The sequence below is a fragment of the Colobus angolensis genome, unplaced genomic scaffold (assembly GCF_000951035.1).
Source record: "Colobus angolensis palliatus isolate OR3802 unplaced genomic scaffold, Cang.pa_1.0 Scaffold6, whole genome shotgun sequence".
NCBI classification, from domain to species: Eukaryota; Metazoa; Chordata; class Mammalia; order Primates; family Cercopithecidae; genus Colobus; species Colobus angolensis.
Window position 1 is genome coordinate 26,000,162 of NW_012119598.1, and position 24,155 is coordinate 26,024,316.

Here is a 24,155-nt window from a genome sequence, read left to right on the forward strand (position 1 = left end):
AAATGAATAGGCTTTCTTGGGGACCATGTAATAAGAGGCTGGAGATGTAAATTGCCACTGATATAATCTGAGTAATAGAAACGTTTTCTCAGGATATTGATTTAGTTGGGACAAATTTAGTATCAAGAAATGAAGATTATATTATAAAATAAGACTTTGTGGTCCTAAAACAAGGTCTTTCTGCCCATGCTTTGTCTTCCTGGTCCTCTGTGCTGGCGTCTGCCTCGTAAGGGGTTATGCTCAGACTCTCTCCCACGCTCCGTGCTGGTACAGTGCTGGGTGAAGGAAGATTTTTCTTCCTTCACTATGATGCCACCCAATGTGCTGACTGCGTTGTTGCAGGATTTGATGTTCTGGAGAGAGAAGGGGTAAGCCTGGGCTTGTGCCAGACATGTTGCTGCTGCCTGGTGCCGTGCCGGACTCACCTAGCTCCAAAGAACACACCTCATTCCTCCCGTCCCTTTTAACCTGCATTGTCAAGTCTCCGTGGATTTATAGAGCACCAACCTGGGAACCAGAAACCAGCCCCTCACTACCTGGCTCCACTCCCAAAGTGGAGTTTTCATTTGGTTCAGATTGTTCTTTTATTTCCAGTCTCTGAAGGGCCACGTTGAATGGCAAGAACCAGCTTCACTGCTGCACGCCTGCACTGACAGCTGTTCTCCTTGTTCCCTGGACATGTAGCCCTAGAGTTAGGTTTCCACCTTTTCCTCCTTTCCTTTCCCACCATGTTACCTACCTGCCTTCTTTAAAACCCCATTTCTTCCTATTATTATTGAAAGCCTCACCAAAAAGGGCAATATAAAATAGTATTGCCTGTAGGATTGATCCGACTAATGGCAAATACATTACCGAAGGAAATAAATTACAGTGAAAGCTTAAATCATTTACCAACTTCCCATAAATGGTACCTCTCTGCCAGATAATTGAGTTGCTCCTAGTGAATCCCTGGTTCATTAACAAGGGGCTCACTAATGTTAAAAGTCCAAAAGTCATTTAAAAGGCAAATTGCACCTCTTCTGTGGACTTGAAAAATAAAAGGCCATCATTGCCAAAAGCCACGATTTAAAAGACCAGAGATATTGCCAAATTGAGCCACCACTACAATGTGACAAAAGAACACGTCCCACCTTGCCTTGCCAATTGGCTCAGGTAACTCTCCAGGTCACTGACGCCGTGGCTGGTGAAGTAACTGTAATACTGGAAAACAGTGACGACTTCCGAGGACAGGCTGGAGGAAAGCAGAGGCTCAGCTCGGTCCAGAATTTGGGACACCAGGGTTTGAAACACTATTCGGAAGGGAAAGACACAAAGCAGCTTTAGATATATGACCATTCATTCATTCATTCAATAACTTTTATTTTTATTTTTATTTTAGAGACAGGGTCTCACTTTGTTGCCCAGGTTGGTCTCAAACTCCTGGGCTCAAGCAGTCCTCCTGCCTCAGCTTCCCAAGTAGATGGAATTGCAGGCATGAGCCATCACATCTGGCTCAATAAGTTGCTTATCTTTTATTGTGGTTGAAGATAGAGTGAAGTAGGTAAAGTAAGCAGTTGGATGGTTTTTGCACATGTGCACACCTGTGTAACTGCCATTTAGATCAAGATATGGAAGACGGCCCGCATTCCATGAGGTTTCCTTGTGCCCCTTCCCAGTCCATAGCTACCCTTCCCTTCCCTTATATATAACATATATAATGAAGAAATATTATATATGTGTGTGTAGAAGAGAGATAAAAAGGAAGAGGAAGAGGCAAGTGAGAGAGGAAAAGAGAAGGAAGGAAGGAAAGAAGGAAGGAAAAACGAAGGGAAGAGAAAGGAAGGGAAGGGCACAAATCGGCAACTAACAATCTGACGTCTATCAACATAAATTAGTTTCACCTGTTCTTGAACTTCATGTAAATGTAATTATATGGTATGTACTTTTGGTGTCTTGGTCCTTTTACACAACAAAGTATCTGTGAGATTCATTCAAATTATTGATTATAGCAACAATGTATTCTCTTTAAAAATTGCTGGCCCAGGGCTGGACACAGTGGCTCACTCCTGTAATCCCAGCACTTTAGGAGGCTGAGGCAGGTGGATCACCTGAGGTCAGGAGTTCAAGACCAGCCTGGCCAACATGGTAAAACGCTGTTTCTACTAAAAATATAAAAATTAGCTGGTCATGGTGGCATGTGCCTGCAATCACAGCTACTGGGGGTGCTGAGGCAGGAGAATCACTTGAACCTGGGAGGTGAAGGTTGCAGTTAGCTGAGATCACACTATTGCACTCCGGCCTGGGCAACAGAACGAGACTCCATCTCAAAAAAAAAAAAAAAAGAAAAAGAAAAAAAAATATTGCTGGCCCAGAGTAGTGGCTCACAACTGTAATTCCAGCACTTTGGGAGGCCAAGGGAGGATTGCTTGAGCCCAGGAGTTCAAGAACAGCCTGGGCAAGAGGGTGAAACTCCGTCTCTACTAAAAGTACAAAAATTAGCCAGGCGTGTTGGCATCTGCCTATAGTCCCAGTACAAAAGGGGAAGAGGCAGGAGAATCTCCTGAGCCCAGGAGATGGAGGCTGCAGTGAGCTGTTATCACACCACTGTATTCCCCCGGGTGACAGGGTGAGACCTTGTCTGTATTTTGTTTTTAAAAATTGCTGTGTAATACTCTGTGCTATGAGTATATTACAATTTATCCATTCTCTTGTGGGCATTTAGGTTGTTTCCAATTTTTGGCTCTTGTGAGTAAAGCTGGTGGGAACCTTCAAATAAATGTCCTTTCTTGTGAACATAGCACTTATTAGTCTTTACATATTTAGGAGTGAATGTGCTGGATCCAAGGGTAGGGGGTATATTGAGCTTTAGTAGAAACTGCCAAACAGTTTTTCCAAGTGATCATACCATTTGACACTCTCAAACTGGTGAAATTGTAATGAAAGAAGTACACATATAGAAATAACAATACATAAGAACGTAGTAGCTTTATTATTATTGAGATGGAGTCTCACTCTGTCACCTAGGCTGGAATGCAGTGTCGTGATCTCAGCTCACTGCAACCTCTGCCTCCTGGGTTCAAGCGATTCTCCTGTCTCAGTCTCCCAAGTAGCTGGAATTACAGGCATGGGCCACCATGCCCGGCTAATTTTTGTATTTTTAGTAAAGACGGAGTTTCATCACGTTGGCCAGGCTGATCTCGAACTCCTGACCTCCAGTGATCCACTCGTCTCGGTCTCCCAAGTGCTGGGATTACCGATGTGAGCCACTGTGCCTGGCCAAAATGTAGTAGCTTTAAATGTCACTGCTGATATTCTGAATTAAAACAGTTCAACATCTTTCTTTTCTTAAATCTGAGTAGATGATGTTTTCCCTGGACAGTACACTTCTTTTTTCAGGGCTGGCCTTTTATATGCTTCCCATCCGCAGGCAAGTGGTAGGAGGAAGCCCCTGGATCCCGCCGCAAAGCCCACTCTCACACTGAAGGACAGAAATTCTCTCTCTACTGCTGCCTTGTACCTGGGTCTGCAAGTCCTGGATATTCTTTGTTGACAGTTCTGGCAAAGCTGGCCTCCAGTTGCTTAATCACTCTGTCCGCTGGGCTGTGGTAGACACCAACAGGGCTGCAGCACTTGGTCCAGAATGACAGCAAAGACAGCTTTTTGTGAAATTCTGGTATGGCTGGAAAAGAAGAGCAACCCCCCATCTCATAACACATTTTATTTTATTTTATCTTTTTGAGACAGGGTCTTGCTCTGTTACCCAGGCTGGAGTGCAATGGCATGATCTCGGCTCACTGCAACTTCCGCCTCCTGGGTTCAAGTGATTCTCTTGCCTCAGCTTCCCAAGTAGCTGGGATTACAGGTATGCACCACCACACCTGGCTAATTTTTGTATTTTTATTAGGGATGGGGTTTTACCATGTTGGTCAGGCTGGTCTCGAACTTCTGGCCTCAAGCAAATCACCCACCTCGGCCTCCCAAAGTGCTGGGATTATAGGCATGAGCCACCGCGCCTGGCCATAACACATTTTAAATGAAGCAGATGAAGACGTGTTGGGGCAAGGGTGTGTGGGGGGGAGGTCTCTAGGGACCTTTTTTCTCCCCATAAGACTGTGATTAGTTTTCAGATGGAACTAACAGATTCCTCTGTGGTTGGCAGATGGCCCGAAGGGTAAAGAAGTTATGACAGGAACTCATCCTGCCTGGGGAGCAAAGAAAACAGAGCAAAAACAAGGCTGCTTGCTGTGAGTGATAGGAAACACAGGAGCTCTACCCTTGGGATACGTTCCAATCATGGGTTTTCCTGTAACTCCACAGCGGAAATCATACAGGATCAAGGACTCAAACTTGAGGAGAGTTTCCTGAAGGGGATGGGAGGTAGCGGTAGGTGGCTGGAGGAAATATTTACCCTGCCCAGGTGGTTCCCTGACTGAAATGACTGAACAGCATGCTACCAGGTAGCATGGGAACAATGTTTCACTTGCATGTGTCATGATCATGAGGAGGGGGCTGGGAGAGGAGAGGACACAAGTCACTCACAGCCTGAATGTCCTGCCCTTCTTCATGCCCCTCAGAGACCGGCCAAGGTCACCTACTTCTACTGGGAATGGATGTGGGAGGCAGAAATGTACAGGGAGAATAAGATACAGGAAGTTTTAGGTTTAATCAGAGATTACCTGGAAGACCCTATTTCTGCTGAATATCTGATATGAAAAAAGACATAAATTCTGGTTTCTACAAAAGTGCCCCATAGCCAGATCACACAAATTCAAAGGCATCTTTCCCATGTCAAATTCTTCATCTAAAACTCTTAGAATCAGGAACTCTCCTGGAGGCGTTTGCATCCATGTATCTGTACCTTTCTCGAGCAGGGTCTGGCAGGATCTTCCATTTGACAGTCACTATAGGAGTTGTCTTAGCCACCTCCAGGGTGCAAGAACATCCTATAGTCATCTGTCCCTAAAGGGAACCGCACCAGCAGAAAGTCTGTGAAACTCTGCCTGTGAAGTGGGTGCTGTTTCTGTTTCTATGTCTGACTTCTGGAGGTGGAGGCCCTCTGGAAAAAAACTGTGTGTCTGCTGCTTTGACTCAGAAAGCTGAAATGTGACATTAATGAGTCCAATTTGTTTGCAGACCTTTCTCAATCCTGTGACCTAAGAATGCTTTTCTGTTTTTCCAACAAAGCAATGAACATGCATAGGGAATGCACTGGGCTAGTGGCGTCATCATTTACATGAATAGCGGTGTAATTGGCAGATACTTACCTTCCACAACAGAACTGATATTTCCTATGTTCTCATCACTGACAGCAGCGAGTTTCTCCATAACTTGGATCTGCCTAGAAAGCTTCTCTAAGAGACTTCTTGCCACAAATGGGATTTTGCTTGAGAAAACAATTTGCTGGTAAAACAAACAAAACCACGTTTCAATTATGTTGTTTTCAGTAGAGCCTTCTCTACCCAGCTTCATCCTTCCTGAATGTGGTGGTGATACTAAATAAATTCATGCAATGTTTTTCTTCCAGCTTGGTAATGATCCTCATTCCATGCCAGTTACAACATCTGATGAAATCAGGCATGTTTTTTTGCTTTGCATTTCTTCATGTGTGCATAAATTCTGGAACTTTCTCAGTAGTAGGTCTACAACGTTATTATAAAGCTGCCTTCCCTTTTATGTACTATGAATCTGATCTTCCCCTTTGAAATGTAAGGGGCAGTTTAGGCTGTGTCTTGGTGTGTAAGCAGAATTAGATTTGTCTTACAAATGCAGTAAGTTTTCACAGCCTGGTTTTATTTTTGTGTGTGTGTGTTCAAGTTTAAAGTTAAGGGCAGGTTAAATGATAATGATAATTACAGAGCTGTCTCTTGATAACAAATGAGTGCTTACTATGTGCCAGGCACTGGTCTGAGTCCTGTATAAGTGTTAGCTTATGTTATTTCTCATAACAACCCAATGAGGCGGGTCCTATTGATATCCCCATTTTACTGATGAGAAAATTGAGGCACAGAGAGGTTAAGCAACCCGCCCAAGGTCACATAAGTTGTAAGTGGGTTCATTTGTGTGCAGTTCACAAGAATGAGAAGGCCTAAGAGAGGAAAGAATATAAGTCACTTGCTGCCCAATGGTTCTATTCCTTTCTGTGTCTCTCAGAGACCTGTTTCGATCACCTGGTAGGCATAGATGCAGAACACAGACCTGTACTACTATGCTGCATTGTTTAAAGTATTGAGACTCTAAAACAAATAGGATTTTCAAACCCAGCACTTTGGGAGGCTGAGGCAGGCAGATCATGAGGTCAGGAGATTGAGACCATCCTGGCCAACATGGTGAAACCCCACCTCTACTAAATATACAAAAATTAGCCAGGCGTGGTGGTGCAGGCCTGTAGTCTAAGCTATTTAGGAGACTGAGGCAGGAGAGTCACTTGAACCCTGGAGGCGGAGGCTGCAGTGAGTCAAGATTGTGCCACTGCACTCCAGTCTGGGTGACAGAGTGTAAGACTCTGTCTCAAAAAAATACATATATATATAGAGAGAGAGAGAGAGAGGAATGTAAGGCTTATCTTCTTGGCACATGGATATTCAGTTAGCTGAGATTGCACCACTGCACTCCAGCACTCCAGCCCAGGTGACAGAACAAGACTCCAAAAAAAAAAAAAAAAAAAAAGTCTAGTGCAGCAATTATGTACTAACACCTTTCTTGTGAGTAAATACAATAGCAATGAACTGCTTTATTTTGAAAATAATTGTAGTGATTATGATTCTTAGAAAATGCACATCTTTATCTCTCTGTGATTATATACCTAACAAATAAGTAAGCTCACACATGAATCAGTGCAAGTGAGAAGTTAAGTTTCTAATCCTCACTCCTTCAATCTACATCTTTATATCCACCTCTTCTGTTTTTGTACCATTGCTCATCCCCACAGAAAGGTTGAATTATTATAATCATGGCCTTATTACTGAGAGAAACACTTCATTGACTGCTTACACTAAAAACATGCCAATTAGTCTTTGTGAGAAAACAGTCACTCCTTCGTAGACAAGAATTCTTTTATGTCTCACAAAACAGCTATTTTTCTCTAAAAGAGAAACAAGTGGTTTGCTTGGCATAGTATCAAGGTCAGCAAGGACAAAGAGCTGTCTCATTCAAATGGTTGGTGAGTAGAAAACAGTTATACATAAATAAAAATCCCTGTCTATTTTGATCAGAAAAAAAAAATTGCACATTCTACCAGATTGGTTGTCAATCTCATGGTTTGTGAGACCTTTGTGGTTTTTGACCTTGAAACTCAACAGAAGAGTTCAACTAAGTGTTGGCTAACCAAGTGGCAGGAGTTATAATTGCCAACCAGTCTCCCACAGCAGTTGTCTGAGGCTTCTCTGATGCTCTTCATCTATGGTTGAGAAGCATATTCTCCTTACATGTGTGTTACCAAGGAGGCAACACTGCCGCTCTGCTGGGCTCCCAAGGGACCCCTGGCTCCTCACCCTGACTCTTGTCTTCCAACAGGTTCTGTGCTTTTGGGTTGCAACAATTCCTCCTCTTTCTGCACCTTTCCTGCTTGGCTGATCCCCTTACACTTTTTTTTTTTTTTTTTTTTAAATGAGGCCTCAGCCTCTCAAAGTGCTGGGTTTGCAAATCCTATTTGTTTTAGAGTCCAAATACCTTAGACAATTCAGCATGGTAGTACAGGTCCGTGTTCTGCATGTATGCCTACCAGGTGATTGAGACAGGTCTCTGAGAGACACAGAAAGGAGGAGAACCATTGTTACCCAGGCTGGAGTGCAGTGGCGCCTTCACAGCTCACTGCAACCTCTGCCTCCCAGGCTCAAGCAATCCTCCCTCCTCAGCCTTCTGAGTAGCTGGGACCACAGGCGTGTGCCACCATGCCTGACTAATTTTTGTATCTTTTGTAGAGATGAGGTTTCACTCTGTTGACCAGGCTAGTCTCAAACTCCTGGGCTCAAACAATCTTCCTGCTTTGGCCTCCCAAAGTGCTGGGACTATGGGCGTAAGCCACTGTGCCTGGTCTGGAACCATTATATTAGCTTCTGCATTCTCTTCTTGTTTCACATACATCCAAGCAAGCTGGGAGAAGAATGATATTAGGAGAAGAAAAGCAACCAGGTAAGGAGAAAGCTCTTAAATACATGCTTGAGGAAAAATGCTTTGTTCAAGACAGCTGAAACCCTTCCTGCAACAAAAGAGTTTCAGAACATTTGCTCCACTGTTGAAAAACCTTAAGTGGTAAACAGCTTGGGATGAGAAGAAAAATCAGCTCTGTGGTGTCCCAGAATGAGAGCTAAATGGTGATGATGATGCCTAGAGAAATATCTCTTAGCATTGCTAATAAGAAGTACTTATTCAAGATCCAGGAGACTGTGGTTAGATTCTTTAACACTTTCTTTTAGCTCTCCAGGTGGTGAAAAAGTAATTCATTTGACATTCACATTAATATATATTCAGTACTATTGGCTTTCAAACTCCATTGCAGATGGTGGAATACAAATGCTTTCCCCTTCGCCACCCCCTTAATCACATTTTTCTCATTTACTACCAAATGAGACAAAGTGAGAGCTAACCACATTCCACCTACTACTGTTAAGGTCTGGAGAGGTAGGTTGGAAGATGAAAAACCCAAGGTTGTAGAGGGTTGGGCAGGCCCAACCTCTGCAAGTCAGAGTTTTTGACTTGGCTCAAACCAGAGCAAGACTTGAAAGGGACCAGGACAGCAGGGACCAGGGCTGCAAAACAACTCCCGAACTAACTTAGGCAAACAATTCCAGGAATCTAGAAAGCAGAACAGACCGGGTGAGCAGACCGGGAAAACAAGCCCCCGATAAACGTCATCAGTGTTTCAAAATGTAACCGCCCTACCCCTACCCTGCAAGCCCCTGATAAACGTCATCAGTGTTTCAAAATGTAACCAAAATACCAGAAATGGTGGGAACCGATCATAATCAGCCAAATCACCTTGTTCAAATGTCAGCCAATCCTAAGTATGATGTGTACAAAATCCCCTATGACTCTGTACCTGTTTACCCCGACTATAAAAATGCTGTCTGGAGCCCAGTTAAGGAACTTTCCCGCTCGTCTCATGACTAGTGAGGAAGTTCCAGGTTCGAACCTGTAATAAAGATCCTTGCCGCTTGGCTTTGACTCCGGACTCTGGTGGTCTTCTCTGGGGAATAAGCGGTCTGGGCATAACAGACTGTTCTCTTATTCCTGAATTCTCATTTCCCTGGCAACACTAAAAAATGAAAGCACACTTCCTGGTATGTAAATCACCTGGCATCTCAAACACAAATTCATCGCTGATCCTACCTGCACGAGTTGGGTGCAGTACTGGAGGTGCCTGATGATGGTGATGTCCAGGCTCTCGTTGCCTGTGGTCAGTGGGAGAGGACTTCCTGCCACACTGGTCCCAACTCCTGTGTCTTCGGTGAGCGCTTCACTGAGATGGCCCCTGGCTTCTGGGTGAACTGACCTGTAACTATTGAAGGTGGGCAAAACATTAGCTATTCTTTTTCTGTGCACAAACCACAGGTCAAGTCAACATGGTTTGCATCAGGCCCCAGCACCACCCCCTAAAAACAGTCTTTCACTTGCCTATCTTGAAAAATAGACACCTTTCAAAAATTACTTAATTCTGCCTGGTCACCGAATTGCCTAGAGTTAAAAGGAAATGCAAACAAATTGCTTTCAAAGTTCTTTCTCTGCTTCTTAAGCCTAATGAACCACTTATGAAGTCGTTTCATCCAGAAGTCTTTGAAACATGCCCTCGGTTTGAATGTGTTGCACTTTCCTGCTCTGTTGACAGGGTGATCTGCCAAATTTTCTGGGATTAAACTGTCCTCTATATTTGTGGTTTCCCAAAGGCAATACCATTAAGAAATAATCTGTCAAGGCTTTTTCCTGGCCTCAGATCAATTGCTACTTGAATAAAAGGAAAAAGGAAAGCTGCCAAGAAGAGAGACATGATGTTCTACTCTGGACAAAAGTTAAAAAGGGTGTTTGAATATTTATTTATTTATTTATTTTTGAGACAGAGTCTTAGAGGAATAGCTTAGTTCTGCCTCTCACGCTTTGTTTAAACCTCCTTGTTGAACTGTATGAAGTTATACCATGATAGGCACCTACATTTTAAAAAATCTCTTGCATTGATTATCTAATTTTATTCTTAAAATAAACCTGTGTACTGGGGAGGGTGGCAAGAGTGATCTTGTTTCCCATGATTAGCAGGGATATTAAGAGTGTCCTGGTTCACCCAGCTAGACAGGAAAAGGACAGGGCAGATTTGGGCTTCTAGCCTCACACTCTCTGGTGTCCACAATTTAAAAAGATTAGCACCAGAGCTTAGAGGCTTTGAATGCTTTATTCTGATTCACATTTGCCTCCAAGGGGAAAACACTCAGTTTGTGTCTGGGCAGTCCACACAAAGCAGCTGTTACATATTTAAAACACACACACACACACTCTTCCCTAATACTTCTGATGACATACAATGAGATTGATCAAATTAGACATATTTAATATCGATGTATAACATTTATAAAACCTGTGATATTTCTGTTGTTAAAATGTTTCTTATAGCAAGAAGAAAAAAAGTTTAGATCGATGCCTGACTTTGCTATATCCTGTAACAGCTTAAGGTAACAAGTATGCAGAAAACTTTTTGGATAAGAAGCATTTCACAAATTCTATCAAGCTAAAAAATATGAAGGCAGAACAATTTACTTTTATTTATTTTTTTTTGAGATGGAGTCTCGCACTGCTACCCAGGCTGGAGCACAGTGGCTTGATCTCAGCTCACTGCAACCTCCATCTCCCAGGTTCAAGCCATTCTCCTGCCTCAGCCTCCTGAGTAGCTGGGACTACAGGCATACACCACCATGACTGGTTAATTTTTGTATTTTTTCACCATGTTGATCAGGCTGGTCTTGAACTCATGACCTCAAGTGATTCACCCTGTTCGGCTTCCCAAAGTGCTGGGATTATAGGAGTGAACCACCAGGCCCTGCCTTATTTATTTATTTGAGAGAAAGTCTTGCTCTGTTGCCCAGGCTGGAGTGCTGTGGTACAATCTCAGCTCACTGCAACCTCCACCTCCCAGGTTCAAGCCATTCTCCTGCCTCAGCCTCCTGAGTAGCTGGGACTACAGGCGCACACCACCATGCCCAGCTAATTTTTGTATTTTTTCACCATGTTGATCAGGCTGGTCTTGAACTCCTGACCTCAAGTGATTCACCCTGTTCGGCTTCCCAAAGTGCTGGGATTATAGGAGTGAACCACCAGGCCCTGCCTTATTTATTTATTTGAGAGAAAGTCTTGCTCTGTTGCCCAGGCTGGAGTGCTGTGGTACAATCTCAGCTCACTTTGACCTCCTGGGTTCAAGCAATCCTCCCACCTCAGCCTCCCGCATAGCTGGGACAACAGGTGCGTACCACCACACCCAACTAACTTTCGTATTTTTAGTAGAGATGGGATTTTGCCATGTTTCCCAGGCTGGTCTTGAACTACTGAGTTCAAGTAATCCTCTGGCCTTGGCTTCCCAAAGTGCTGGGATTATAGGCATGAGCCACCATGCCTGGCCAAATGTAGGATAATTTAAACATTACATTCATTTAATAAATTTTCTTTGCCATGTCCCCAGTTTGCTTAAGCGGTAAATTCAAGTTCTCATGGTTTTTTTCCTGGTTTTATTTTGAAAAAGGAAACCAACCCTTCAGGGACAACAACAACAAAAAAACTAACATCTTTCAGAGAGATTTGTGAAGGTTGAAGTCACAGCTTGCTGTAACTTGAAACCTGTTTACGTCATATTGTGCCAAAGGTAACGATGAGTGGGCAATCCACCCCCACTTTGGGAAAGTGTGTTTTCTTTCACAGCAATTGGTGGAGGTGGGTACGTTCCACTGTACTTATTTTGCTTTATCTGTAGTTAATAAAATTGGACCCCAGGCTCTAGTTCTCAAAATGTGATTTGGCTGCACGAGGACACCTGATGGTGAAGCTGACAATGTTTCACCTTCATCTGCTGCTTCCAGAGAAGGTCACATTCTCCACCTAGATTGCTCCAGAACCAGTGGCAGTCATCGGTCATCCTCTCTTACATTCTAAGAGAAATATGCACCATGGGACTTAAACTTGGCTTTGATGCATGCCTTGATGAACTCAGTCTCATGCAAAGACTCACTGGGTTGAAGGAAGCATAAAGGGTTGGGAAAGGGAAGCTCAACAAAACAAAGGCAACAGAAGTAAAGTGCAAGCCAGGGAGAACCAGGTCCAAATTTGTCATCCAGTAAGAGTTCTCCAGAAATGTGTATATCTAGTTAATTTGGAATTAATTGCATGGGGTCAAGTTGTAGACACTGAACCCTATAAAACACATGTGAGGGCTGGGTGTGGTGGCTCACACCTGTAATCCCAGCACTTTGGGAGGCTAAGGCGGGTGGATCACCTGAGGTCAGGAGTTCAAGACCAGCCTGGCCAACATGGTGAAACCCCATCTCTGCTAAAAAAATACAAAAATTAGCCGGGTGTGGTGGCAAGTGCCTGTAGTCACAGCTACTGGGGAAGCTGAGGCAGGAGAATTGCTTGAACGTGGGAGGTGGAGGTTGTGGTGAGCTGAGATCGCACCACTGCACTCCAGCCTGGGTGACAGAGCAAGACTCTGTCCTAAAAAAAAAAAAATGTGTACACATGTATGTGTATATAAACATTCTCATACAAAATTTTCCTATTTATAAAGAGGAAATATAAAGATATTTATTTTCCCTTAAGCAACCCCAAAGAGATGAATAATATTGATGCTTTTATTGCACTTGACAATGAAAAGGAATTGTAAGCCAACTGGTCACACATGTGGAGAGTTTTATCTTCCTGGAAATGTGTACCAGGTCCCCTCTGACAGTAACAAAGAACTACTGTATCAGCTGTGATAGGAGAAATATAAGGAGACACTAACTCCAGACTTACCTGTGTTTCTCAGTCTCAGTGTCTGAAAATACTGAGTCAGCACCTCCGCCAACATTACAAACCTCATCACCATCCTCCTCCTCGTCAAAATCAGAGGTGTTCAGGAAATCAAAGCTTTCTAAAGCACTTTCAACTGTAAGACTTAAACTGGAAGACCTGCTGCGGCTTACTGCTGGCTTGCACTGTAAAGGCAGAAGGCACCAGGGAGAACATCAACATATCCGGAAAGAGAAACAGGACACACGATGCTCAATTGGAGATGCCACACTTTTTTTTTTGTTTCAAGTTTTTATTTTTTGTTAGCATTTAAAAATGCATTAAAAAATCTTAATATCCAAAAAAGAAGTACAACCATGGATAAAATGGCACAATATCTGGGACTGGTTGCAGAAGAATCCAGAGGGAAGTAAGCAGGTTGAAGAATAGGAAACAAGACTGGCCATGAGTTGATCACTGGGGAGGTGGAGAGATGGGCACACTGGGATCCATTAGAGGATTGTCTCTACTTCTGTTTGAAATTTTTGTAACAAAAAGTTGAAAACAAAACAAAACAAAACAAAGTCAACCACAAAGCCTTGGGAAACAGAACTGCTATATCCCTCTGCCTAGTGCTCACCCCAAAATAAAATACAAGCAGACAAATTTTAAGTCGTGAGTCAAAGCTGAATACTGACCAGTCTCTAATTCCAAGTGGCAATGTCTTCAGTGTTCTACAAAAGGCGCTAGCTATCTAAGGCACCTGCTCTAAAGGACTAACAAAACAAATCCCAGAAACAGGAAGTGGCTCAAATTCACCTAGCCCATGTTCCCTAGGGAAGAAGCCCTGCATCTTTTTTTTTTTTTTTTTTTTTTTTTTGAGACAAGGTCTTGCTCTGTCACTCAGGTTGGAGTGCAGTGGTGTGATCACAGCTCACTGCAGCCTCAACCTCCTGGGCTTTAGCAATCCTCTCACCTTAGCCTCCCAGGTAGCTGAGACCACAGGCATGTGTCACCACATCAGGCTAATTCTTTTCCTTTTTGTAAAGACAGGGTCTCCCTGTATTGACCATACTTGTCTTGAACTCTTGGGTTCCAGCAATCCTTGGCCTCCCAAAGTGTTGGGATTACAGGCATGAGCCACCGCACCTACTCACAGCATATAATTTTTCCTCAGAGCTTTGAGGGAAGAATGAATGCCTTGCGCATGACAAGAAGCAGCCCTGCTTCCTCCGTAGCTCTGCTTCAAAGGGAACAAGTCCCATCACTTCCCTGACCAGGCCCTGGCATCATGGGAACAATCCCATTCTCTGGCCTGGAGCATTCTATAATGCTGGCCACATGCAGAAACATTACAAGCAGAACAATGCCAGTTGCTACGGGCACAGAGTTGGAGAGAAGTATTTCCAAATATTCAAGAAGATGCTGGGGTGGGTCGAATGGGACAAATTCTGCAAGTAAGAAGCACTAAATGTCCTCCATCCAGTTAGGTGACACTCCGTGCTGATTTCTTAGTGCAAGGTAGAAAGGGCCTTGCAGGGATCTGTCTCTGACACTCAAGATGGCACAAAAGCACATGGGAAAACGTCTTTCAGTCTTTTAAATCACAGTTGTCTCATTCACCCTCAGTGATCTCCGTCCAAGAGGCAGCACCATTTAGTTTCTGATGGTCAAGATGTTTAGCATCCTAGGAATGTGAAGGAGGGAGAAAAGAGAAAGCTTTGTCCAGCTGATGCTTTAATTCTGGCTGGATACAAAGCCATTTGCCCCAGACCTAAACACACTCACTAATGACATTTTCAGCAGTCTCAGGGGGAGAGAGGGAGTCAGTCTGGACTTCACCTGCTTCTAGGGTCTTTTTTCCTAAGCAAGGTGTCTGCACAATTTGATCTTGTACAGTATGGATGTGTTTAAATATTGGTCATGACAAAGAAAGGGGCAGTTGAGGATTTTAGTAGCAGGACAATTTTAGAACAACAGCAGACTGAAATAATACTCTGGAAAGAAGTCTCTGGTCACCAGTTTTTAATAATGCTTAGTGTTTCCTGCAGATTGAGCTACTTAGCAGCACCCTAGATGCCTGGAATGGGAGCTGCTATCGCTACTGGATTTCTCTAAGGAATTCACTTTAGATGGCATCAATTTGTGTCTTAGCTCTTTGAAATGAATACCTTTTGCCCACAAAGCAAAGCTGGTCAACTGTGCAGAAAAGATAGGTGCTTAGTGGAATACCAGACAAGCAGCCTGCATGTACAAGCCCTGAGCTGATGGTTTTGAACTGATATTTTACAGAAAGTAGATTCAGAGTGCTCTTCTGTTTCTCAGAGGCTATGTCATCAACTGAACTGTCATGAGCATTTGAGGACCTGGAGAGTCAGAGCCTGAATTATCATCTGCCTTAGGCACAAATCTCCTCCAGAGTTAGGTCAGCAAGACTGAGTAGAGAAGGATAAGATGGTCAAAAAGCCTTGGAAATGCAGTTTCAGATGCCACTGGGCATGTAAAAACAATCATCATATTCTTTTTTTTTTTTTTTTTTTGAGATACGATCTCACTTTTTCACCCAGGCTGGAGTGCAGTGGCGTGATCTCGGCTCACTACAACCTCTGCTTCCTTGGCTCAAGCAATTCTTCCCTCTCAGCCTCCTGAGTAGCTGGGACTACAGGTGTGTGCCACCATGCCCAGCTAATTTTTGTATTTTTGGTAGAGATGGGATTTTGTCATGTTGCCCGGACTGGACTCTAACTCCTGGGCTCAAGTCATCTACCCGCCTTGGCCTCCCAACATGCTGGGATTACAGGCGTGAGCCACCATGCTCACCCAGGAAAACAGTCTTAGAAAGGGATGCAACAGCCTTCTGTGGGTTGGTTCTTGGCTTGCCCCTGCAACCTTACTTTCAAGCCTTTTTACAGACCAGGTTCCCCAAAGAACTGCTCTTTTAAGAAAAAGGATCCGAGTTCTCTTTTCTTTTATACAACAATATAAATCAGAGCAGCACAGAATACAAGAAGTGGCAGTGAGATTTGGGACAACAATTCAAATCTGTCTTCTTGCGCAGTGATTTTTAAAAAATTAATCTGTGTGCAGGTGGAGACAGATACATTCTGATGCAGCAATAATGATCTCATTATCAGGACCTCCCGCCTGTGAGGAAATCATCCTTCTCATTTTACCCTCCCACCTGCACCCTGGGCTGTCTGATCCCCATGGATTGAGGGTATCTCTGGAGAGTCTATAGATCCCCCGCGCTAGAGTAGAATGGATGATTATTTTGCTGATGATTAATCTGAGATTCTGACTTGGTTATTTGGACCAATTGTGAGAGCAGGCAGTCTCCTCCAGTAGGCAGTGGCTCATGGCTCTCACAATGGAACTGGATAACTCTGACTCCAACCAGGGAAAGGGCTCCCTGCTTTCCCGACCCCCTGAGAGGGATCCTATCCAGTAACGCCTGTGAGACTGTAATCATCAAAGTGCCACTATTTCACATATGGGATTAGAATGATTCACTTGGGGACTGGGGGAATTTCAACATTCTCTCGGGGTCTTTGTTTAAATCCTAATCAATTTAGATAAGTTGATCTGTTGTCAGGAAAATAAAACTTAATATGCACTACTGGCATATTAGTGCCATTTAAAATGATGATGAGCTATTAATCCTGTGATTGGACAAGATTTTTTTTTTTTTTGACGGAGTCTTGCTCTGTCGCCCAGGCTAGAGTGCAGTGGTGTGATCTCCTCTAACTGCAAGCTCTGCCTCCTGGGTTCATGCCATTCTCCTGCCTCAGCCTCCCAAGTAGCTGGGACTACGGGCGCCCGCCATCACGCCCAGCTAATTTTTTTGTATTTTTAGTAGAGACGGGGTTTCATGGTGTTAGCCAGGATGGTCTCCATCTCCTGACCTCGTGATCTGCCCTCCTCAGCCTCCCAAAGTGCTGGGATTACAAGCGTGAGCCACTGCGCCTGGCCTGGACAGGACTTTTTTTAAAATGATACCTCATCTTAAACAGAATGTTGGCTTAGGACACCTCTCTCCAAACCTAATCCAATTTCTCTGAAAATGTACTTACTTTTAGAATATCATCCAAATGCATGACTTCTTGGTTCAGATCCTGAAACTCTTTATACTGCTCTTTATGTGGTTCTAATGCAAGGAAAAGCCCATTAAAAGCATCCTCTAAGCTTCCATCTAGAAAGGATCTGCAGCCTTCGGATTCTCCCCCGACAGAGCCCTCAGAGAGCACCCTGTCTGTGGCCACTGGCACCTCTGCGGATGTGAGCCTCTTGACCAGTTGCTTCGTGATGTTTCCTTCCAAAGTGTCCAGTTCCACAGGCTTGAGCTCAGAGGCCTCCTCGGACTCTTGCAGAAGTGCCTCTGCAACATCATTCTCAAGGAACAGGTGCTCAGCCCCAGCACCTGAGGACTGTCGGCGGCAAGCCTCAGATGGGGCCGAGGCAGGTTTCCTGGGCTCCTCTGGGTCTTCCTCCTTCAGGTGTGATTTTGGCTCTTGGCCTTCTCCCAAGGAGTTCCTGGAAGATGCTGAGCTGGTGTCATCCAAACCCTCATTCTGGGAGGCCAGGCTGCTGTGGTGAAACTCCGCAGGGGTGATGGTAATTTCTGGATTTGTTGAGTTGGAAGGGGAGCCTGTTGAGGGGGAAGTGAGGGCACAGTCCCCGTTGGGCAGGTCACTGAAGCTGAGTGACAGTGGCATTTTCTCCTCGGCTGCCTTTCCATTTTCAAAGATGTCATCAGGTAGATTCGACTGTAGATAAAAGATACCTCATTATTATTTTCAATACAAATGATGCATTTGGCTTGGCATGGTTTATTTCCAGACAGAGTATAAGACAATTACAATGAAAATACCCAGAACTTTCAGAATATTAGCATTTTATTTGTTGATGTGTGTGTGTGTGTGTGTGTGTGTGTGTCTGTGTGGCTGGCAAAAGAAAACACACCATCAAGAACAGTTTCTATTGTTGAATCTAGGTGAAAGTTCATGCCAATAGTCTCAAGGTTTGACATTTTTCAAAAGAAAAGGTTGCATGGGGGGAGGGGGCTTGTTTTCTGAATTCCAAGAGCTCATAATATTTGGCAGCCATAGTTATGAATAACATTACCAATTCTTTTTCTATTTAGGCAACTATCTTAAAAAACTTTCCAACGTCCATGCAATTTAGTTCCAAAGATGTGATGTTTTGTTCTGCTTCAATTCTCAAAAATTATTCCTTTGAAAATCTCCACCCACAAATCCCAAGCTCTGGAAAATGTTTTATTAATTTAGTAACCATGCCATAAATAATTCAAGGCCAGCCATACATTTGCATAGCTTCTCTAGAAATAAGAGGAAAAGACCAATAAATGGAACATCAATCTTGCAGGAGGTAAACCCCAGGGCTCTCAGGCTGCCTAGAAACATTGAGTCATCTGTCAAGCAGACCCGGGTGGTGTCACAGGTACGCCGTGTGCTTCATGAAGCAGAACTCTGAAGAGAGAGGTCAGAAATATCCAGGTAACCAAGATCATTCATTTATTCAGGCATTGCCATTTCTAAGTCAGCTCTCCTTGTGCTGTGGTCTGTGTATAATGCCTAAATGCCAAATGCTGCTCTGTGGAAAGGGCTTTTTAGTTATTGAGATTAACCCCTTCAAAATGGTTAATTTTTCTTTCTTTTTTATTTTTTTGAGACAGAGTTTCACTCTTGTTGCCCAGGCTGGAGTGCAATGGTACGATCTCAACTCACTGCAACCTCTGCCTCCTGGGTTCAAGTAATTCTCCTGCCTCAGCCTCCCAAGTATCTTTAGGACTACAGGCATGCGCCACCATGCCCAGCTAATTTTTGTATTTTTTTTTAGTAGAGACGGGGTTTCACCATGTTGGTCAGGGTGGTCCCAAAGTCCTGACCTCAGGTGATCTGCCTGCCTCAGTCTCCCAAAGTGCTGGGATTACAGGCGTGAGCCACCACACCCGGCCCAAAATGGCTAATTTTCTCAGATTCCAGATTCGGTTTTTAAAGTAAATAAATGGTAAGTATTATGCTAATAATTGTTTTAATTATATAGAAATTGACAAATTCTCAAAATTTGCTGGGAATAAGCCCGGCAAATAAAACTGTTACAGCAAATGCAGTGAGGAGCAGACGGGAAGATAAAGGCTCCCCGTCCTCCTCCAGCTGGGTCCCTGGTCCCATTGCTGCTGCATCTGAGGCCATGAGATCCTGACACATGCAGTTTGTTCCACCCAAACTGTCCATTGTTGTAGAATGGTTGGAAGGCGATTTACTTTAACTGCAGGCGAGTAAAATGATGTGTCACTGGACACTTGAGTAACCTCTACAAGCTCAGTCTCTTTACCTCCAAAACTGAGGATGTTTTACTCTGTGAGTGATTACTGAGCTGTGGTCCACAATGTTGTTGGGGTGTTGGGCTCTGGTGCTCCTCTTCCGTCCCTCCCAGCTTGTGTATTTCAGTTTCTTCCCTCACGTATTTGCACCCCCCACCTCATATACACCTTATGGCTCTAGGAAAGATAAAAGGAATCTTTTAGGGGAGGGATGAGGGATGCCTGGAGCCTTCTCCCTAGACTCATCCATGGGGGTCCCTTAGGATTCTAGAACCTGTGGGCCCTCCACATGGTCCCACTGAGCCTCATCTGATCTGTGCACACATCTCATGGCAGCACCGAGGGAGGTGGGAGACAGTGGGTATGGCAGAGAGATTGGGTTGTCAGGATTCTTATTCAAATTCCAAAGTCCTTCCCAGCCATTTCTCTTGAGACTCCAAGACTCAAGCCCAACTTCCACCTACTTAAGTGGCAAATATTTGGTGAGAATAAATCGAGATGCTCCGCCCAAGGGGACTTGCAGTCTACCAAGGGGATGAGCCTAACAGTGAGCACACAACAGTACAATGGTGTGCATGCTGTAACTGAGGGATGACATCATGAGGGAAGGGCCCCAATAAGGGGGTGGCTGCTGCCTGAGAAAGAGCCAGTCCTGGAGCTTAATGCAGAGGATGGTGAGGTAGGGGGCAGGCACCAGAGGAAGTGCATTCTAGAAGGAACAACGTGTGAAGACATGAGCTCCTGAAAGGAGGTGGTGCATTTCAAGGACACTGAGAAGCTCCAAGGGGCCCCAGCAGAGGACAGAGAGTGGAAAAGTGAGATGGGCTTGTGGTGGGCTGTGGCCAGATGGGAACAACCGCTCTGAGGACCTTTGCGTTTATGTAAAAGGTTTTATCAGGAAAATCATCCAGTTGTTTTCTAACCTTGTTCTTATTTAAATTATGACATGAAACCTCTACCAACTCTCACCCACAACCCTGAACCTGTAGCACATGAGCATGAATATACATGTTATGGTAATGGTTGCGTGTACAGCTGTGTTAGCTCTTTGTGTTTTGGTTCATGTTTTGTGTGTATTTCCCCCATATATTCTTCCCATTTTCCTTTAAAAGTCCACCAGAGTTTAGCCTAGTCCTTTTCACCTGCCTTTTGAGACAAGGTCTTGCTCTGCTCTCCAGACTGGACTGCAGTGATGCAATAACTCACTGCAGCCTCAACCTCCTGGGCTTTAGTGATCATCCTGCCTCAGTCTCCTGGGTAGTTGGGACCACAGGTGTGCACAACCACACCAGGGTAATTTTTAAATTTTTTGTAGAGACAGGGTCTCACTTTGTTGCCCAGTCTGGTCTTGAACTCCTGGGCTCAAGCAATCCACCTGCCTTGGCCTCACAAGGTGCTGGGATTATAGGTGTGAGCCACCATGTTCAGCCTTCACCTGCATTTTTTAATTCAATGAAAAAGATGCAATTATTATTATTATTAACTCGAAGACTTTTAATCCTTTCCTCTGCTGACACTCAAAGCTTCCTTTTATACATCTGTGAAGAGCAGGATGTTCCATGCATGTGCGTGTGTATGCATGTGTGTGTGTGTATCCTCTCATGACATAATGTATAATATATAATACTTATTATATTCCTGACTGCGAATTAAGGATTTCTTTGTGTCAAAGTGTTATAGAATTAACCAACATTATAATAAACTAAGATGGAGAACCTTTCAAATAGAAGTAGCTCTAGTAAAACTCATTGAAATCCTTCTGAGTTCCTTGAATGCCAATTTTTTTTGTTTTTGTTTTTGAGATGGAGTTTGCTGTTGCCCAGGCTGGAGTGCAAGGGCACCATCTCGGCTCACTGCAACCTCTGCCTCCTGGGTTCAAGTGATCCTCTCACCTCAGCCTCCCAAGTAGCTGGGACTACAGGTACATGCCTCCACTCCCGGCTACTTTTTGTATTTTTAGTAGAGGCAGGGTTTGATTATGTTGGCCAGGCTGGTCTTGAACGCCTGAGCTCAAGTGATCCACCCACCTCAGCCTACCAAAGTGGTGGGATTACAGGTGTGAGCCGCCATGCTGGGCCGAATGCCAGTTTTTGAAAGGCTTAAACTTGTTTAAAATCTTGTTACCATGGATATCTTTGCCACAATGGAGAAAAATCACAGCACAAAAACAGGGATTATTAGAAGAGAAGGACAAACTGTGTCTCTATCAAAGTTACATGCACGACCAAGTTTCCCACCCCAAGGACAGTACAGCTGTAACTATTACCCAGTGAGCAAGACAGAGAAGATAAAACAAGAGACATGCTGAGTCACACATGCCACAAGCCCCCCGAAGTCAAGCACTCCATACCCGGCAGGCTACACTCACATAGAGCTCTAGCACGGCCTTGGGACTCGGCCTGAGGGAGGGCAGGTCACTGAAGGAGCGGCTGCGGTGCAGCTTGGCAAAGAAAGTGTCTTGCAAGGCACTCAAGACAGACAGCCGCCTTGGCTTGTCTGGGGAAGGATGCAGCCACCTCTTCAGAAGTGAAAGCAAGATGGGGGAGTTAGTGGGAAGAATCAGGTTACTATGTTTTGTTAGCTTTTTAGCGAGCATTTTTGATTAAAACAAGGGGCTATTACTTATATCTACCTCTTTAAAAGGCTGATCTTAGAGAATGTTCAGAAAAATCTACATGTTACCATCACAGCAATAGGTAAGGTAGGCAAGGAGAGAGGAAAAACAGGAGGCTTACCGCCTCTGATAGAATTACTGAGAACTGCCAGCACTGTCTCTCCAGCATTTCAAATGCTGGGTGCAAGCACTGGCTCAGGTGCATTGATTCTACTCGGGAAATTACACTGAACTTACAAAGAAGGAGTGGTCTTTGAAGGTGGGCGTTTCCGGGGTACCCTGGCTGTACATGGACATTCTCCTCTGAAGGGCTGCCGCCTTGTTCCCAGCGCCTGAGGATGCGGTCATGTCCTCCACGTCAAATGGACTGCAAAACAACAGGACCCCATGTATGCACATTTGGTAAAATCACCTATCATCAACAGACCACAGGCTGAGAGAGTACCTCATTACATAAAAGTAAACTCAATCGGTGGGAACTGGGCTGGTTTTAGCTAAACTGGTTTGCAGAAAATAAACCTGGATAAAAGAAAAGTGGAGCAGAAAACTGAGTCTAGACTCACCCAAGGGACCCCAGAATATTATCACAGCTCTAAGCACAATTTATCTATACACTTAGATACACCCGTTCCTCACTAACATTAGAAACACAAACTTATGAATGCTTGCTTCGACAAAACAAGATGTTGAAAAGTCTATAAAATTATCTGAACTTTGTGGGGCTAGATACCTTAATGGTATAAGGCATCGACCGACTATTGTTCTGTTCTAAAGAAAACACTCAAAAATAGAATCCCATTCATTTCAGTTGACACAGAGCCTCTTGTGTGGGAAGAGAATAACAGTCTGTTCACAATGATGCCACTTAATATCATGGCACCTGATTCATCCAGCAAGAAGAATGATCTTGCATGTGAGACGTCAATAGCTGCAGATTGTGGGGAGGGAAGGGCTGGGTAAAGCGTGCTGATGATGACAAGGCAAGAGTGTCTTTGCTGCTTCCACACCTGGCTTTCTATATTGTAAATGAGACCCTGAGCATGAATACTCAACATGTCAACTCAGCAATATACCAGGGGCATTACATTAAACATTGTGAACTACTAGTGGGGTTTTTTTTGTTTTTTTGTTTTTTTTTGAGATGGAGTTTCCCTCTTATTGCCCAGGCTGGAGTGCAATGGCACGATCTCAGCTCACTGCAACCTCTGCCTCCCGGTTCAAGCAATTCTCTTGCCTCAGTCGCCTGAGTAGCTGGCATTACAGGTGCCTGCCACAATGCCTGGCTAATTTTTGTATTTTTAGTAGAGACAGGGTTTCACTATGTTGGCTGGGCTTGTCTTGAACTCCTGACCTCAGGTGATCCACCTTTCTTGGCCTCCCAAAGTGCTGGGATTACAGGTGTGAGCCATCGCGCCGGGCGCCACTAGTGTTAATAACTTATCATGACCTTTCTCACTGGGTGACTTTGGAAAACCATTTCTAAGTTCATTGTTTTGAAAAAAGATATCTCTTGCCCTTTAGGGATGTTCTATTTCAGTAAATACAGTGCAGAGGAACTAAGGATACTCATAATTTTCCAGAGCAGCGTGAAGTTATGCGATAAAGAGGAATAAGCATTTAAAGCATCATAGTGAGAATCAGGATTTTTCTGAGGTCAAAGTACCTCCTATTGGACAGATATTTTCTTTCAAATTCGTTTACTTGAGAGGACATATTCTCTTATATATTCAGAGGTAGAGAGGGAAGGAAGGTGACAGAAAAAATATTTTAAAATAGGAAGTAGAAGAGGCGATTGGTGATATGATCCAGGCTTCTCCAACTTTAACACGCGTGCACCTCACCCGGGGAGTTTGTTAAACAGATTCTGGGGCCTGAGCGATTCTGCCACAGTAGTTCTGGGGTGGGGCCTGAGATTCTGCTTTTTTAACAAGCTCCCTGGTGATGCAGATGGTCCATGCACCAGCTTTGAATAGCACTAGCCAGTATCAGATATTCCTATATGAAGAGATAGAAAAGGAAGAGGCACTTACTACCAGGTGATTTCCAGGTTCAGTTTGATGGTGCCAAGGTCATTGATGTCGACAGCCACCACCTGAGGTCGGGCTGCAAACAGCTCTTTGGTCTCACAGGTCACGCTACCTACCAGGATGTGAGTTGCCAGCCCTTTGAGCTCCGTGACCTAGCAGAGAGAGTGGGAGGGGAAAGGCCTTACATCACAGCAGAGGAGAAAGGTAGGATAATGTGTCATTTTTTTTTTTTTTT

At 44.1% G+C, this 24,155-nt stretch overlaps 1 protein-coding gene across 6 annotated transcripts in view; it reads right to left on the reverse strand.

The window, feature by feature from the left end:
• FAM65B (family with sequence similarity 65, member B) overlaps positions 1-24,155 on the reverse strand; it is a 240,901-nt gene that overhangs the window by 21,060 nt on the left and 195,686 nt on the right. For 2 of the 6 annotated variants that reach the window (XM_011962803.1, XM_011962804.1), the window contains exons 11-19: positions 23,924-24,072; positions 22,131-22,260; positions 21,648-21,797; positions 17,007-17,699; positions 12,961-13,142; positions 9,307-9,475; positions 5,244-5,379; positions 3,497-3,658; positions 1,131-1,289 (exon numbers count right to left, since the gene is read on the reverse strand). In XM_011962803.1, the coding sequence (XP_011818193.1) occupies positions 1,131-1,289; positions 3,497-3,658; positions 5,244-5,379; positions 9,307-9,475; positions 12,961-13,142; positions 17,007-17,699; positions 21,648-21,797; positions 22,131-22,260; positions 23,924-24,072 (1,930 nt within the window). Of the gene's footprint in view, positions 1-1,130; positions 1,290-3,496; positions 3,659-5,243; positions 5,380-9,306; positions 9,476-12,960; positions 13,143-13,228; positions 14,624-17,006; positions 17,700-21,647; positions 21,798-22,130; positions 22,261-23,923; positions 24,073-24,155 lie in introns of those variants that run through there. The other 4 variants (XM_011962807.1, XM_011962808.1, XM_011962805.1 and 1 more) reach the window with 3 other exon arrangements.